Source organism: Limanda limanda, chromosome 10 (assembly GCF_963576545.1).
Source record: "Limanda limanda chromosome 10, fLimLim1.1, whole genome shotgun sequence".
Classification (NCBI taxonomy): domain Eukaryota; kingdom Metazoa; phylum Chordata; class Actinopteri; order Pleuronectiformes; family Pleuronectidae; genus Limanda; species Limanda limanda.
In genome coordinates, this window is record NC_083645.1 from 13,868,171 (window position 1) to 13,887,048 (window position 18,878).

The window sequence follows — 18,878 nt, forward strand, 5'->3', positions numbered from 1 at the left end:
AAACACGATGCAATTTTCTGAGCTTTAAGAGCAGGTTGGGTCTGTGACATATTAACAGTAAGTGTACTGATTAATTTGTTCCTCTGTCCCCCCCACACAGTCTTAAGCAGCCCTCATTCCCGACTCCACCATTACTCTGACACAGACGTGTGTCTGCTCACGTCTGTGTCACTTCTTTTCTCTTTGAAAGATTTGTTCACCTACTCTTTTTCTCTCTATGCACTTGTTTGCTTTTCCTCATACTTTCAATAGTTTTTCTTGTTGATCCTCCTCTTTTCTCTCAGAATTAATGAAATAAGCCTTGGGTCCTGCATTAACTTGGTGAGTATGAACTTTTTTAAATATATATTTTAATATAATAAACTCAAAGAAACTGTTTTATGCATCTGCATAAAATATTTCATTTGTAAAGTATGGTACATATATAAGAAAATTCTTGTTTTTTTTAAAACTGACATTTTGTATTTTGTATTGATAAATACTGTGAACCTACTCTGCCAGAAACCTGGGCAACTAGTCTTTAGGAATCCAATTACCCCAATTATAAATCACACTGAAAACGGCTGCATAATTTGAAAAGACCCAAACTGCTATAAAGAGAAACACAACATTTTGGGGAAATTATTGACACCTGTTGTTATAAATGTAGGATAATTCTATAAATTGTGTTTTAGAATGATTTCTATAAGTTGCATCTGTGAATGGGGCTTAAGTAAACTTTTCATGTTTCATTTTAATAACAGCAGGGCTTCTACCTGAAAACTGTTGCAGAGGTTGTTTTTTTTACATTGACTGGAATATCAATTGTTCTGGATATAAAATGTAGTGTCCTTGGACTCTGAAGCCAACCTAATCCTGTGATAAGGGTAACCATAAAGATGTCTGGAGGTTATGAGTCAAGACTGCAGAGCAAATGTCTTGATCAAAATATCACACTTCTTCTCTAACTTGAATTCCTTGATTTCATAAACGTGTTAATTTGAATTTGAGCAAAGGTGTAAATGATAGAGAGCCTCAAACCTTCCAGTGGAATTGTCTGCTAAAGCAAATGAGCAAAGTTGAAGGACACAATTGGGGTAAAGGTCTCTTTATTCCTCCCTTTAATTGATTTATGACTCTGTTTTTTACAGAAGGTGAGCGATGAGGGTCAAAGTTGACTCAGGATAAATGAAGACAGTCTGGAAAACTAGAGACATGAGGTGTACACAAGGAAATGAAACGTCTCCTGTTTACTACATATGTTCAAAGCCATATCAATGCCAATATGTAAAAGATTAATTTGAAAGGACTAAAGGCCAGGATTCATCTGATGGGGTGGCGCACCCTTTCCACTCATGGCACATTTTTAACTAAGTGAATGACCCTGGTTTTATTGGAGTCGAAAGGGTGTCTTGTAACCTTAGATGCAGTAAAAACTAAGATCATGAGACATTAGGCTGAAGGGCATGATACTCAACTAACTATTTATGAGGTGTTGGTTGTTTTATCACATGAGCTCATACATAAAATCTGTAGAGAATGATTTTAGTTAATGTTTTAATGCTTGACCAAAAGAGGGCAGCATTTTTTCAAATGTGGGAAACTTGTGACACTGGTGCCATGTATGTTCAGTATGTAGTGTAGTGAAATATTTATCTTTGAACCAGTGTGACAATATGGCGGTTTAATAAATTATTCTGGCCTCGGCTGGAGACCTGAACATTACACTCATACATTATGTGATTATCTCAAATGAACATAATCAGATGAGGGTTATCACAAAGGCAAATATTTCCAAGCAACTTAAATTTCTGTGTGTCATTGAATAATAGATGTCAGAAGAAAAATGTACAGCCGATCCTGTGGTGAAATTAATCCTGTTGAGCGCTGTCAGCTCTGTTGTTTCTGTGGGTCTCACCAGCTGTAACAGCATCTCCATATGGAAAAACTCTGGCCTCCAGTGGAGCTGCTGTTATCTCTGGAGGGACACCTTTTATCATCGAAATGCTGCCGGGAATCCACTTACAACATATGACTTTCAAAAGTTAATACAGTTACATCTGCTATTGGTTGTTTCTTCCATTCAATTTTCTCTTTCCTGCCTTTTTCTGTACAGTTTGCTCTTTGTGATCAAATAAAGAAAATCCTGTAAATCCTGTATAACTGTCTTGATGTTTATTCCTCTCACTGTTTGTGCAGAGAAAACACAACAATGATGTCGACAAACAACTCATTCTTCATTACAATACATTATGTGTGTGCTATTTTTACGCAATCGGTTTGTTATAGCTCTTTGAAATTAAAACCAAAACAACATGTAACTACAAAGGCAACATTTCCAGTTAATGGTAATAAGTGACTGGGAGTTTTCCTCACATGAATGAATTGACATTTTTGCTCAAATAACACATCAATGTCAAACAAAACTTTCCAATAATCAAACATTTAAATTCAAACATAAAGTGCAAACATCGAAACTCAAAAAAGTTAATAAAATGAATGAAATAAAATGAATGATTAATTTGAAGGCCATAAAAGAAGCTGACAAGACATATAAAGAAAAGATTACACTTCTCTCAGGCCCAAAACAGAAAAATATGAGCAATACACATCACCAGTTCTGAGAAATACACACTATAACTAACGACCTTTTTAAATGTTATATTTTTGGAAGTATTTTAAATTTACAAAATACACATTTAATGTTATATTTAAAGCTCGGAGCATACATATTTATTATACATGAATTACTATATTGCTATAAACATAATTCATTCATTCATTGCTGTTTGTGCTGTCTCTAATGGACTGGCAAAGTTGAGTCTTTTATTGTGAAACAACTACCGGAGTTCCGGTGTCCGCTTCCTTCTTCCTCGGCTGTGCTCGACAACAGTCCGCCGGTCTCTCGCTAGCCCCCCGTCCGGAGGAGCAGGAATCGAACCCACGTCACGGTAGATTGGCTTTAGATTTAACCTCACTACCCTCCGCTGGCCGCTCGGGTCGGGGTGTGTCTGCCCGGGATCGGTGAGAGGACGTCGGCAGAAAGAGGGAGCGTCCTCCCCGGGTGACGGAGTGAGTGTGTGGCTAGCTAGCGAGGGGGGGAGGAGGAGGAGGAGGAGGTGGGGACAGAAAACTTGCGAGACCTCGCCCCGCAGCCGTCGCTTCATTCCAGCAGGCAGCTCCTCTCTCGACGGTGTGCGAGCTCCACACCTCTGAACCCCAGCGTTCCGTTGTAAAAGGGTGGGGGGACACCGCCACCGACACCGCCAGTGAATCATGTTCAGGAAAAACTTGAAGAAAGACCCGGAGCTGTTCCAGAACGTGGCCGACGGGCTGCGGCGGCTCTACCGGACCAAGCTGTTCCCGCTGGAGGACACGTATCGATTCCACGACTTCCACTCCCCGGCGCTGGAAGATGCCGACTTCGACAACAAGCCCATGGTGCTGCTGGTGGGCCAGTACTCCACCGGGAAGACCACCTTCATCCGGCACCTCATGGAGCAGGACTTCCCCGGGATGCGGATCGGCCCCGAGCCGACCACGGACTCGTTCATCGCGGTGATGCACGGCGAGCACGACGGGGTGATCCCGGGCAACGCGCTGGTGGTCGACCCCAAGAAGCCCTTCCGCAAACTCAACGCCTTCGGGAACGCGTTCCTCAACAGGTAAAGCCGGCTCCCAGTCCCAGACCACCAGGGAGCTCAGTGGGAAACGTGTCATACACTGGGAGTATAACAACTAGATCTATACGGTTATGTATTCATTTGTAAGCCATGTTATATGTGTGTCTAGTTCATGCTTCTCTGTAAACAGCTGTGTGCTTACAACCCTGTCACAACGACTCACCTGGGGGTTAAATGCCCCCCCCATGCAGGTCCCTACACGTTCTGTATGTATGCTGTTGCACAAGCTTCCGGTGTGTGTGTGACAGTTCCCCACTCTTCCATCGACTTGTGATAATGCAGGTGTTTAGTGTCAACAATAAGGTGGAAGAGCCAGTCTGTGTATGCTAAAGCACAGGAAGGTGCTTTCCAGGATTGGACCATCCCCCCCCTGTCACACCAGTCCTCCCTTTCACTTTGTGCCAAACCAGTTCCCAGGGCACCTTGGCCTCCTTCATGCACTTCTTCCCATCCTGAAAGCCCTTGGCAGAGCCACTGGTGACAGATGGTCAGTCTCAGGGTCTCAGGGTCTCCGTGGGGGTCCTTCCACTGAGGGATAGTTGTGAGTCATGTTGCTAAGGAGCAGGCTGACCTTGTCCTGCATGTCCTCGGGCAGGGGTGCCACAGGTGTTGCCACATCAGTAGATGCCGACGAGCCGACTCCCTTATTTCACTGCCCCTGAGTGTGTCTTGTGAAGCCTTATCACAGAGGGTTAAAGGTTTTTGGAGTGACAGCCTATCATCTTGTAGTGTTGTGACATTGTGTCAGCAGTTTTCAGTTTTATGGAGGTTAGTGAAAGGACATTCAACCCATTGGAGTTTGCCTGATGAGTTGGGAAAAACTGGATGAATCACTCCAGATGACAGTTAGGTCTGTTATTTAATCCGTCAGAGACACAGCTTCCGTCATTGCAAAAAAAAACCTGATGACTCAGAAGTCGTCTTACTCAGCAATGAATGAAAGATAGCAGTGGGAACGATTTGGAAATTATAGAGAAGTGTAACGTTACACAAAAAGAAAGGAAAAGGAGCTATCAAGAACAGCAGCCAGTGTTTCACCAGGTTAATGACATGGGCTCCTCCCAAGTCAGTGTACAAGGTGAAACTTCATAAGCAAGGTGCTGTGAGTCAGAGCCAGCTACTTGGTGACAGCTAAACATCTTAATCCTGTTTGTGTGTCGGTGTGTGTGTGTGTTTGATGACATCAGATACCTGACATCTGATTGTTGAAGGTGTCACTTCCTGTGGAGGATGTGGTGGGCATGTCCCCTTCTCTTCCTGGTAGCTAGTGTGGTGTCCTCCCTACACCAGGAAAACATTATTACTCAAACAACTACGGAACTGTCATGATCTGTTTTTAGCCTCAGATCCTCACGTGGGTCATGTCGCCGTGTGCTGGATTAGTACAAAAAGTTGACACTTCCCTAGTGAGGCCTATTTCCCATTATCTATTGAAATCCTTTCCTTCAATTATGTGGAGTGTTTGTTTTATCTTGCACGAGTGTCAATGTCTGCCAAACTCAGGAAGGTGAAGCAATGCATTTCAGATAAAACTTAAGAGGTGTGTGTGTGGTGTGCGTGTGTGGGGTTGTTAGGCCCAGGCCACGATTCACTGCTCTGGAGTTTATTACAGACTTGAGGGGAAACCAGATAAGATTGTGCGTAAACAAAGGCTATTGTCCATCTCAGCATAATTTATCCGAGTGTTGGACACAGTCATGTGCTGCACGGGACTTGTGGCTCCCTTTCATTCTGCATCTTTGGCATATTCACGCTCGCGTGCGACACCGGCTCAGGGAACTCTCACATGATTATACATACCGGGAACCCATAGGTGCTTGACCTGCCCGTACAGGTCATGAACTGTGTACGGGCATAATGCTGAATTAATCTGTTGTAGTGGCGTGTAGCGTGGAACAGGCCTCCAGCTGATTAAACCAGACCCAGACAGACATTTGGAACAGGGATGTTTCTTTTGCTCTGACGGGGCCAGTTTTCCACTCATGAGACCGAAAGTATTTGGTTTGGCCTTCAGCTGTTGGTTTATCAGAGGTATTTTTACTCATAAAAAAAAGACAGGGGATAAGAGGAGAGTCAGATTGTCAAATGACTGATTTGAGGTGAAGGGGGCTGTGATGGCAAGCCCACGGTGTAATTTTTAAACTATAATCATTCAACTTGCTGATTAGCCCTTAACTACCAGGTTGGGATAGGATTTGCCCTCTGTATAAGCAGTCATTTATGAAAAGGGTAAACAGAAATCAGTCTTGGGATTCTCACACCTACAGTTTGCTCTTTGACAGACCCAAAAGGTAACAGCTAGTGGACTGAACTGACATACATTGCCATTTGTTTTTTACAGTTTACCATTATTTGTATTTTGTAGCAGCCTCGTTTCGGGATTTGCGTCCCACCTCTTGTGCAGTGGTTTTATATCATAGAGACTATATGAAGTTGGATGACACGACTGTTTTCCAAAAGCGAAGCCAAAGCATCTTGATCGCTGGCTGCTGTTTAGGTCATAAATCCTACCTCCTCCCTATAAATGGATGGGACATGGGCCAGACTAAGAAGTCTATTTAATACTTCTCTTCCCGCTTTCAAATCTTTTGGTTCTCGTTCCCTTTAAGTTGAAATGTCACTGCAGTGAGAGGGGCCCTGTGTGTTTATGCTCTCTCTCTAAGCCATTAGTCAGTAAAACCATAGTCAGCAAAGTTTAAGTTCCGCACCCCGGCCCACAGTGTCCTGCTCCGTCCTGTCCTGCTCATGGCCTGTTATTCCAGGACACTGACTCTGCACTTTGTTCGGATAGAAAATTGTCATATGCACAGCCTTGCAGAGACTGAACAAACAAATATAAATGAAAACGTGTAGATATGTATATATATTGTATATACATCATTTATACACAAAAACAAGAAACATTTAGAGTAGGCAGTTGTGGAAAAGTGGCTCTGCTGTAACCTCCCAGGGCCCTGTTTCCTCTTCTCTGTAGGAAGCGGAGGTTACGATGACAGGGAAGGTCTAGATCAGGAGGTGGGGCATGAGAGGAAGACCCTCTCTTATAAGCTGGAACCAGACTTCCAGTATCCCTGGAATAGGTCTTATTTTCCATATGAACCCAGGTCCGTGGCCTCCCAGAGGGGATGGGTTTTCTCCCTCTCACAAGACATGATCAAACAGCCAAGGACTCAGATAGTTTTAAGCCCTCGGGCCCCCGTGCCTGGTAGGTTCCTGCTCTGTTGCTAAGAATTCATGCTCAAGTTCTTCGGAGCATTCTTTCCTACTGCGTGGAAAATGTTGTGACAGAAAGTTAAATGGAAAACCTGAGCCAAAGTTCCAACTTGATATCACACACATCAGCTATGAGATGGAGAGGAAAACCTGCATGTTTGTTATCTTTGGCAGTCACTGCTATTCTATTGTAATAGCATACATAGGATCCCCATGCAAGGCACACTGCTCACATTTTTTTTGGACTTGTTCATTGTCCTCTGATTTTTCCTTTTTCCCCTCTGCGTGTGGTGTAAGACCTCTGTTAGGGTGTGTGGTGCGTCTGGCCTCGGTGCGGTCTCAGAAGGAATGTAAAAGCATGGTTCCCCCGGTCTTATGACCTTGTGCCTCTCAGCTCATGTTGTGAGTATCGGTTCAGACAGATTCAAAAGGCAGCAGAGCGAGAAGAAGGGAACAATCTCCTTCTTTGTCCTGAGTGGGACACCGTGGGTTTACACAAACCCACTCGTTGCCTCTCCTGCTTCTCAGTGTGTACATCTGTCTTTGTTTGGGTTCATGCATGAGTCTCTGGAGAGTGAAACTCCCCTTTAAAGTTTAAACCCGAGCTTAAAGTCGACCATTGTGTAGTGAGTTATGTTACATTGGGTATGACTCAGGCCAACACTTCATGAATTGTAAAGTATTTTCCCGGTGTTTCCCTAACATTCTTATATCAATGGAGTCCTCTTGAAGCTAATACTCCCCCCACTGTTTGGAAAAAATGACTCTGTCCATTGTGTTTTCTTCTTCTCTCCTACAAAAACAACTAAAATAGGCGTAAGCTATGGCTGCAACTCACAAGTAGTGCATTTCATGGTTTGGCCTATAAACACAAAAGAGAAAGAGTTCCGTAATGCTTTTCCCAGATGACGTCTTCAGACCATTACATCTTCAGGCCCAAGGAGATGTCCTCAGTTAAACTTATTGGCCAACTAAAGATCTAAAAGTCAAAGGTGCATATTAAATTGTCATCTTTTTGATCAACTGATTAATATCTGTGCAGAGCCTGTCAAGCTGAAGCGTGATCTCAGCAACATTCAGTCACTGAAGAGCAAAAAAAAAGCAGTATTCTTATAAACAAATCAGTGACTGATATTAAGATGGACAACACGTCTCTACTTCCTCCTATATTTACAATAATTAAGCTAAAGTATTCCAGACCTGGGTGCTGCCATCTTGCTCTGGTGAGGTCTTTTGAAGCCAGTGTCTGCGTAGTAGTGATCGTGGAGTGGAGCCGGGGTTTTATCTTCCCACAAATACACGGGTTCAACCATTCTTGGGTCAATATCAGCTGTCAATCATGAAGTCTTGTCCAATTTTTGAATAGTTAAATAACTAATTAAAACAAATCTTAACAGAAAAGTGAATGTTCAACCTAAATCAAGGGTGATAAGAACTACCTTAAACAACCATGTTTGATAAAAAAATATTGACATGTATTTTTTAGTTAAGCCTCAAAATGTTAGGGGGCGGGGTCTTTAAACCATACTGCTGCCAGCCACCAGTGTGTGCTTGAGATGTTATGCTTCATCCTTGTGGAATTATCATGTTGTCCATCTTCATATACATGTACAAATACTCTCAGCCAACCGGTTTTTCCACCCTCTCACACTTAAAATCCCTTATTTCTTTCTCTTCGTCTTTTTGTTTCTTCTTCTTCTCCCTCTGTGCTTTATACTGTCCCCTCTCTCATCCTTGTGTTTTGTTTTTCTTCTTGGTAGATTCATGTGTGCCCAGATGCCAAACCCGGTCCTGGAGAGCATCAGTATCATCGATACTCCTGGAATCCTGTCCGGGGAGAAACAGAGGATAAGCAGAGGTCTGCTCCACACACAAACACAAACTCCTTTACCTGCTCTTGCTCTCGCCTGCTCTCTTGTTATACTACGGCACCACCAGAGCCAGGCACTCTCAGCTCAAGATCTGTGACAATATTTTCTCAGAAAGCGTTGCACACACACACACTTACACACACAAGCATGCAATGTAAAACCACAGGAAGTCACAAGCATTAATAACTAAAGGATTTTATTAAAAGCAAATTAAGCGTTTTCTACAAGACAACTTTAGTCTCATTTATATTTCACTCTGGAAGCCCTCAGCTCAAAGTCAAACAGGTCATGTCAGTTTTATGTTGGTCTTAACGTAAAGCACTTTGAAGTTAATTTCCTGTAGCTTTACCTGCGGTTCTCTTGTACCACTCCCCGCTGTCACTTCCTTCCCCCTTTTTGTTTTTCTTTCTGTTTTCAGATCAGCCTGTCGCTTGGTTTATATATAAAATAGTATGATTTATCATCACTGGAAAAACTATATAGCCCTCATTTTTTGCTCCCTCTCTGTTTGTCCCATGCTGTGTCATTTATCAGTTTATATCTGAGTCATTTCCCTCTGCTCTGCGGAAATAAATCAAATCATTCTTTTATCCATTTCTCCTAACAATGCGGTGACCTGCAGGGTCAACCCGCGATCTGACACATTCAGATTTCCTGGTTGCTTTTGATGATCCCACGGAAAAGCAGCAGAAGATAACTGTGTGTCTCAACACAGCTTCTGCTTTTCTACCTGATCTCAGTCCCTTTAAGAGGAAGCACACTTACAAGCAGTTGCGTTTTTGTGAACTCTAGGGAAAGGAAATGGAGTAAAATAGGAAACTTAGCAGAGAGTTTCCCAAGACTACCCCCTCCCACCACCGCTGTTGCACTGAATGATGACACATCAGTCAGTCAATCTTTTTTATTGAGTCAGATCTCTTACAGGACTGTAATGAAAATGAAAGAATAATTTCAATTATTAGAGCTAAAACAGAAATGTACTATCTGCTAATATTCCGATAATTGATCATCATATGGAATTTTTCCAGCTGACAAACAACCAGGGGTGAAAACAGAACCTCCTGGGCGACGGCAATAATTGTGAGATTAACTGATAATGAAATCAACTAATAGTTTCAGTCCTAAGAAATAGGCGTCAGGGGACAACAGTAAAGCATGACGGTTGTCAAAGAGACCCAACAAATGAATGACTGTAAATAGAGAGGCTTAAATTAGTGTCCTCTGATGATAAACCAAAGGGTGTGTGTGTGTTCATGCGTGGGGTGTGAAGGTGACCCTGCGTAGAGCGGAGCAGATGAGGTCTGACACCTCATACCTCAGACAGTTTTGTTTTTATACATACATACTTATACATTCTTTATCTCACACAAACACACACACTCTCCCTCTCCCTCTCACTCAGTCACACACACAAATGAATTCCCCCTCTCTAGCTTAAACACACTCTGTCATGCACACACTATCCTCTGCTCTGTTTCTGTATAAACACAGATGCAAACCTCAGTACTCCACAGATGTACTGTACGGCCTGTGTCATATAAACAAGACTGGATAGTGCAGCTGTAGTGTATCGGGCACGCATGTGTGTGGCTGTGTGTGTGTGTGTGTGTGTCTGTACTTGGCATTAGACCACAGGAAGCTATGCTGTTATTTCAGACTTTCCCTCAGTGATGTAATCTCCTGACAAGAGCCGCGAGCTTCTTGTTAAATATCACAACCAAACATTTCTGTCATCTGTGTGTCGAGCAGCGTGGTATATATTCATAAAGCATGACAGTCAGTAACAGAACTTTCCCCAGGTTTTAAACTGGCTTGACATAAAAACTTGAAACAATATCATAGATTTACTTCAAGTCTAAACAAGAAGTTCCTGTGACACAGTGAAACTGTGATGTCCATTCATGTACACTTAGCTTTGTTTATTGCATAATCCTTGGATTATGGATTTAATTTTGATTAGGTCAGCAAGTATACCACCCAACTTGTTCCTTGTTCAACCATGAAGTGATAAAAGTGTTTTGCAGAAGTTTCTTAACATGTTAAAACCGTTTCAGGGAGTTCCGCTGTGAGAAAAAGAAGTTAAGTAAAGACTTTCGGTATTAGTTTATGTAACGTACCTCAGCAGTATTGTTTAAAGGAATGGGTTGACATTTCGGGAAATGAGCATATTTGCTTTCTTATTCTTTGAATAGAAGATGACACCGTCATGTTTGTATAATAAATATGATCCCACAGCATGCTGAGAGTAGCTGTTTACCCATTTCAAAATTTGTGCTAATCTAAGATAACAGTCTGCTGGCTGTAAATCTAAGCAAGAAAGCACTGAAACGTGTTGAACCAGGAGATCTGGATGATAATGTGTTTTCTAAGATGAACAGGTTTTTAGATTTGACCAAAAAAGATAAGGACCGCCTCGTCTGTTAACTTCTCTAATGCTGAGGCCCGTCCGAGTGCCTGAGTTTTTCACAGAATGTCTATCCACGTGTTAGGGAGACAGCAGTGGTTGATGCTATGGGCTATAAGTAAGTCTAAGCTTGAGCAGCTGTCTTACTTTCTGATTCCCTGACATGTGTTTTAAAAACAGACTGAAGAGAGAATGTGCATATGTCCCCATCTGGGTCCCTTGGGGTTTTCGGACTTAAAATATTCCCACATCATGAGTAGTGTTACACACATTCCTAAAAGATTACTCATCTTTTTTCCTGTGATAATTTCTTGGGTCCATCTCTTATTACATTTCAGTTTTTCTCTTACTTTCCCTTTTACTCTGTCCTTGACTTTCTCTTTCTCCCCCTTTCCCTTTCTCTTTTACTCCTGTCCCCATCTCCCCCCTCATCTGTCTTCTTCTTTTTTCTCATTTTGTCTCCCTTTCTCTTTCTGTTTATATGGACCGTATTACTCGTTCTTTCTTTTGTATTCATGTGTTCGGACGCAGACAAAAGACGGCCATGTTGGAATGCGTATGCAGCAGATCTGGCGCTGATTGTGTGGCAGCTGAGCTTTTAGAGCAACTGCATTCTTCTCTGATCAGATGACACACGGACTCTAATCAAAACCATAATTCTCTGTTTTTCTCTGCACTGCACAGCTCCTCGGGGACGAGGAGAGCTCAGAAAAAGTCCTTTATAATGAAATCAGAGTTAACCCCTTGTTGATTCTCAAATGTCCAAAGCACAGTAGGTTACTCTGTTGTGACAGTGATAGAAACGCTTTCTAGCTTAACCCAGTCAGTGTCATAGCTGACAGGTTAAAATGATCTTTACCTCCAAATGCCACTCTCCTGCTGTCTGAGTAAAGCTGGTTAATCGGTAACCAAATGAAAAGGCCGGCCTCTCGAAAGCCCTTATCTAAACATTATTGGATCAACACGAGTTGGCATATGAACGTTAAAGCCCTCTTCTCCAACACACAATGTGTTGAACGATTGGAGCCATTGAGCTCTTTGTTAAGTTGAACTCTGTGTTTCTCCACACAGATTATTATATTTTACACTCTCCCTTTACTTGGCCCATCTCCCACTTCCTCCTTTTGCAAATACGCAGCGTGTCTGAATAAGCTGTGAAGTTTTATTTTCAAACATAGATCATCTTTATATTATTCTGAGGCCCCTCCCATTGATATACATCACCTCAATTGTTTTTAAATCACCTGCAACTTTTAATTTTACTTAAAAAATACTACTAATAATACTAATAAATAATTTTAGTTTTTTGTTTTATGAGGCCCAAATTCAGGTCACCTTTAGTTTTGCTTAATTTATTTCAGTTTGTAACCCTAACCCTAAAAAGGAGAAGATTTGTCCTATTAACAAAACAACAATGTGGTAAAAATACTTGCAGGCTGATGCAACTGCTCCCAGTCTCTGTTTATACAGCTATTGATTTCTGTAGTTTTACTTCCTCAGCATTCTGCTGACTGATGTTAAGCAACCATCGACTTGGCTTAAGATGTCCTTGAGCTTTTCAGATGAATAGCCCATACAAGGAAATCTGCATGTGGAAATTGTGGAAGAAGTCTTGAGGGTTCTTTTTCTTGGTAGCTTAAAATTGCTATTCGAAATAAGGAAGAGGGGAATATATGAGGTGACTTGTATTGATGGAAATTGGCATTGGGCAAATGTGTACTGAGTTTGTATTCATTGGAGAACCGGGGACGTCAGACCTAAAAGCCGTGTTCCAGCTGCCATTGAGATAAAGGCATCTGTTTGACAGTTCAGTGTGTTATAGCAGTGAACAACCATCTATAAACCCTGACCACATCCAGTATAAATCTAAAACCAGTGTTATGTGGAAAAAACCCTGATTGGAGCTTTGCACTGCTGCTGCCTCGGTAATGTTGCAAATGTCAGGCTGTTGTTTTCAGCCTAAAAACATTCAAGCCTCATGTTATTCTGACAACATTAAACTATCACCTGGCAGCTTTTGAACTAAACACAGCACTACATATAGATCCCATCTTTTAACAGCCGCTCCCCTCTCCTCATCTTTCTCCAGGTTACGACTTTGCCGCGGTGCTGGAGTGGTTTGCCGAGCGCGTGGACCGCATCATCCTCCTTTTTGACGCCCACAAGCTGGACATTTCTGATGAGTTCTCTGAGGTGATCCGCGCTCTCAAGAACCACGAGGATAAAATGCGCGTGGTGCTGAACAAGGCCGACCAGATCAGCACTCAGCAGCTGATGAGGGTCTACGGAGCCCTGATGTGGTCTCTGGGCAAAATCATCAACACACCTGAGGTAAAATATATTTCCATTTGACACTTGTGCCTTTGTGTAGTTCATACGTTTATTTAATTCGACAATTGAAATAGTGTCTAATTAAATCATTATTTCCTGCATCACATGCCAAAATATGGCGTCTTCAGCTGGTAATCAGTTGTAAGACATGCACAGTGGTCACAGCCTGTAAATGAGGGGGAAAGGCAGCCATCTTAGGCAGCTCTAGACAGAGGTCACATACATTTTTTTCACTCAAGACGAGAGTAATCTAATTGTGATATATTTCGCAACCATTCCAGCCAATGGCCTCAGCCTGTCACTAAAACAGAATTTGTCCGAAACAAACTGTGAATGTAATGAAAGTGAAAGGCAACTTAACCTTCAGCGTTAGATTCTTTGTCCCTCATGAATCATGTGACCCGACTTGTCCTGTGATTTTCTTTTTACTGACTGTTTAGTTAATGTTTGATCCAGGGCCATATTCATAAACGGGTTGCAGAGAAACCTTTGTATCACTTAGACAATTATTCATTGACATTGAGGATGTGTTGAATTGTTTAGTCTCTCAACTTGATCGTGACCACAATACACATGATTTATTCATTTGTTTTTGCTTCACTTTTTACCACATCTTCCTTTATTATGTTGTCACGCATACTGTTGTGTTTCTTTTGGTTTATTTTGAGTCTCTCAATATTTTGGCCAGAGAGCTGGGTCATGTTTGTGACCTGTGCAAGAGTTTCCGCTAATGAGGTCGTGCGGGACAATGAAGGTGAATGGTGATGAACTTGTGCAACCTTTTACTCCAGGTTGTGCGGGTGTACATCGGCTCGTTTTGGGCCCAGCCCCTGTTGGTCCCAGACAACAGGAAGCTGTTTGAGGCGGAAGAGCAGGACCTGTTCATGGACATCCAGTCGTTGCCACGTAACGCAGCACTACGCAAACTCAACGACCTCATCAAACGTGCACGCCTCGCCAAGGTCAGTACAGCCATGTTACTTCATATACTTCAGAAGCAATCGTGTCAACCTGTGAGCCGGGGCTCTCCATATTGTTTCTACATGTCATACTTCATCACACCTCTACCCTTGCGCTGCTGTAAGTAACATTACGAGGGATATGAGAGGAGAAGCAAGCTAGGTTAGCTCAGGTGCTAACATAGCCTCACATACGGCTCGTTTTATCTATTACCATTATGTTACTATGTAGAGGTTGATGCATAAAATACATTACTATTCTTAAACATAAACCTGTGGGCTTCTGGGTTCATTCATTCTTCTTTGTCTTCAGAGTCAGAGTTGTGGGTTTGAGCAGACTCGTAGCTGCAGGCGAGCAGCTGGGGAGGGAGTTGAGACAGTTTGCATAGTCATAAACTCTCAATCATTAAATTAGGCAAAGGTCTAAAGTTACATTCAAACCATTTCAAGGCCATGAAGGGAAATAAGATGATAGAATTTACAAGACTAACAAGAAGAGTAAGATGGATTATTTTCTATTTCTGCTACAGGCTATAATTATACAGAATTAATCTTTCCTGTAGAAATACCCCCCAGACACGTTTTAAAGACATATTAAAATAGTTTGAATAATGTGTCTAATGACGTTTATCCACAAAAGTTAACTGTATTTTTTTCTTGGTCACCAGGTGCAGGCCTACATTATCAGCTCTCTGAAAAAGGAGATGCCCACTGTGTTCGGAAAGGACTCGAAGAAAAAGGAGCTGATTGCCAACCTGGGAGAGATTTACACTAAGATTGAGAAGGAGCACCAGATCTCACCTGGAGATTTCCCGAAACTAGCCAAGATGCAGGTGAGATGAGGATAAGATCCAGACATACACAGCAGTAGATAGTGATATACTATCCAGAGTTACAGACCTGATAATATACTGAATTGGGCTATTTTCAGCGTGTTATATAAAGTGCTTATCTCGGAGTGGAATGACCTTCCAACCTTTGCTCTCTTCACATCTTTGCCTCTCTTTCCTGCCCTTGCCTTCCAGGATGGGCCAGGACGGGGATGAGATTTATTTTTCCTGGTTTGTCAGGAAATCCTGCTTCTTGTATGCTCCTCCCATTGGTAGCCATTGAAGACTGATCTATTTCTATCACAAATTCCTGTTTTCACTCAACCTCCCTCTCCATCCCTATAGGATCTGCTGAATGGCCAGGACTTCACCAAGTTTGCGCCACTGAAGCCCAAGCTGCTGGAGGCTGTGGAGGACATGCTCGCCAACGACATCGCCCGCCTCATGTCCATGGTGCGCACGGAAGAGGCCGCCATGCCCACCCAGTCCGTCAAGGGTGGCGCCTTTGAAGGAACCATGAGCGGTCCCTTTGGTCATGGCTATGGAGAGGGCGCAGGCGAAGGCATCGACGAGCTGGAGTGGGTGGTGGGTCGCGACAAGCCGACATACGACGAGATCTTCTACACCCTCTCTCCCATCAATGGCAAGGTGTCCGGTGCTGCGGCCAAGAAGGAGATGGTGAAGTCGAAGCTGCCGAACACGGTGCTAGGAAAGATCTGGAAGCTGGCCGACGTGGATAAAGACGGGCTCCTGGACGATGAGGAGTTTGCCCTCGCCAACCACCTCATCAAGGTGAAGCTGGAGGGCCACGAGCTGCCGCCGACGCTGCCCGAACACCTAGTGCCGCCGTCCAAACGTGGGACAGTCCAGGAGGAGGAGTAGAGAAGGGGGTGTAGCAGCCCGGAAATATCAGCGCTTTGCCTCATGTATCGGACTCTCCAGACAAGTCCAACCACGAGCATGAACAACAACATCCTCCACAAAGCTGCCAGCCTCCAGGCTTCCTGACCCATCGCGAGGAGGCATTGCTGTGATTTTCACCAGAGAGAGACTGGAGGGTTTCTTGGGAGAAGGTGGGTGGGGGGGGAGGGAGGGAGGGAGGGAGGGAAAAACATTCAGGTATCTGTTAGAAATTAACGAGGGGACGGGGTTTGATTCACCATCTGATAAAAAAAGGACATTACTGGATTGTGAACTGATGGGTAGTGGGAGGTTGCATGATAGAGATGAACATGGATTTGTGCATCCTGTGTAAAAGATGTCTTATAAGCATAGTCCAGTCCATATTATTATTATTATTATATGTTCATCCAAAGAAAATATAGTTTTTTTCCATTTGGAGAGAGAAAGAGGAAATAAATCAAAACAACTGTTAGAATTGTTTTATCTATATTTTTGTATTTCCTGACTGTTAAATTTGTCTCTTTCCAAAAGCTTCCCTTTTCATTATTTTGCCAGATAAATAAAAAGGAGAACTGTACCATCCGGCTCAGGCTTATGTGGCTTTTTATTTCTATAATAAATAACGTTGGTTGGATTTTATCAAATAGGAAGACGCATAACTGGAACAGCTACATATTAAATGGAGGGAAAACTTACTCAAATAAATTTAAATTGAAGAATAAATCTGCAGAGAATCCTGGTTTGGTTTTTCTTATTTGTAGAACTCTGTCTTTAAGGGTCATTCCAAGGACTGTGTCACTCAGAGGTCATCCACACCCTGACTTTTATTTTGAAATGCCCTCCTTTTAACAATTTTAATGTGGTCTACTGCCCTCTGTAGTTCAGGAAGACACGAACCAGATGCCTCATGAGGATCTACTATATAAGGCCATTAAGCCATGAAACAAGTGGCTGCATATTTCCGAGGGCAAATGGAAAAACAGTGGAGCAGACAGACTCGTTGCATTCTATGGAGAACTTCAGACGAAGACATATGGAGACAATTTAGAGAGAGAGAATAAAATTCAGTGCGGTCCCAGGGAGAGGAGCACAGATCATAAACAGAAAGACAGGAAGTTCTCCCATGTGAGACTCAGACTTGAGTCTAAATATAGATGCAGTTTGTGTCTTGTATCTTAACGTGTGATATTTTAACCTGTGCAAGCCTGAAGCTCTGAGGTCAGTTTGCATAATTCAAATGGGATGTTGGAAGTAAGTAACTGAAATGTAAATCACCAGGGGTGGGATATAAGGACAGAATCGCATCAACACATTTCCACACTACAGAATATTTTTCATGAGATGTCAGGTCATGTGTGTTAACCTAGTTCCACATGTCCACATCCCCTATCCTCCATTTTGATTTTTTTTTTAATGCTTCCACACCCGCAATTTCATTTTTAACATCTTACCGTCCTGATCTGTGTGAATGCAGTACCTCAACGCCCTCAGGGAATTTCTTCAAATTTTATAAAATTCTTCAGTCAGAGTCAAGCTTGATCTGACTAGAAAGTGGTGATCAAAAGTCAAAGGTCAAGGTCACTGTGACCCCACAAAACATGTTTTTGGGCGTGTGAATGCCACAGCTCAGAGAAGGTTTGAGGGAATATCTTTAATTTTAGTACATATGTTCAGCTTCATTCAACTGATTAGATTTCGGAGGTCAAAGTCAAGGTCGCAGTGACAACATGTTCATGTGTAAATGACATATGTAGAACACCCTCAGGTAATTTCATTACATCTGATACAAACGTTCACTTGGACTCAAGGAAAATATGATAAAAATTCAGAGGTCAAACGTCAAAGTCACCTTGACCTCACAAAACCCTTTTTGCCTCTTGTGCATATTATCTTAGGGACTCCTCGAGATGATAATTTCACAATTGGCAATAATCTTTACTCAGATTCACGGATTGACTGATAAGATTTAGGTGGTCAAAGGTCAAGGACACATATGCTTCACACAAAAAAAGTTTTTGGCTTCTTTAACATTTGATTTCAAGGCAATTTCCTCACAGTTTGACCAGTTGTCACTTGGACTCAAAGATTAAATTATTAGATTTCGGTGGTCAAACGTCAAAGTGACCTCATATGAGCTCGGTAAGAATGTATCGAGACTGAAACTGCACTGTTTGGAGGAGGCTTGTAACTGCAGGGTGATAATTGTAGCTGGAGTCAAGAGTTGAGGGCATCAGTCTGCCTCTCAACACTTCAGTGTTTCCTTTATTTTTCACATGACACACAGCAAGACGTGTACTTCTCCTTCATCGGGACTCTTCTGTTCACAGACCCAGTAGATTTTCAGTCAGTATTGTCTCATCTCATCATTTCCTGCGCTGTTTTTTTTTTTTTCACCAGCAGGATATGTCATGTCTGATAAAGTCCAGAGGCGCTCCCTTGTGTCTTGATTGGTTATTACAGGTATTGTGTCTGGATGTGGAGTCATATTAGGGCCAGTTGGAACTCTATGTATGGTTTTGTTTTGTGCCTCTGCTGAAGAGACAGTGAACTGTGAACATAAACCAGTTCACCTTCCCAACTGGGATGTTGATGTTGATAAATTGTGATTCCTGACATTTATTAATTAATACATTTACATAAAACAGATATAAAAATATTCTTAACTACCGGTCAGACTACCAGGAAACTTGGTGGAAGGATTTTGT

The 18,878-nt window shown here is 42.4% G+C and overlaps 1 protein-coding gene across 1 annotated transcript; it reads left to right on the forward strand.

Annotated features, from left to right (window-relative positions):
- The first annotated feature begins 2,841 nt into the window (after positions 1-2,841).
- ehd1a (EH-domain containing 1a) lies at positions 2,842-16,342 on the forward strand. The gene is made up of 6 exons (XM_061079676.1): positions 2,842-3,644; positions 8,636-8,733; positions 13,240-13,481; positions 14,273-14,443; positions 15,109-15,273; positions 15,616-16,342. The coding sequence occupies exons 1-6, from the start codon at positions 3,256-3,258 to the stop codon at positions 16,150-16,152; spliced, it is 1,602 nt and encodes a 533-aa protein (XP_060935659.1). The 5' UTR covers positions 2,842-3,255; the 3' UTR covers positions 16,153-16,342.
- The last annotated feature ends 2,536 nt before the right edge of the window (positions 16,343-18,878 follow it).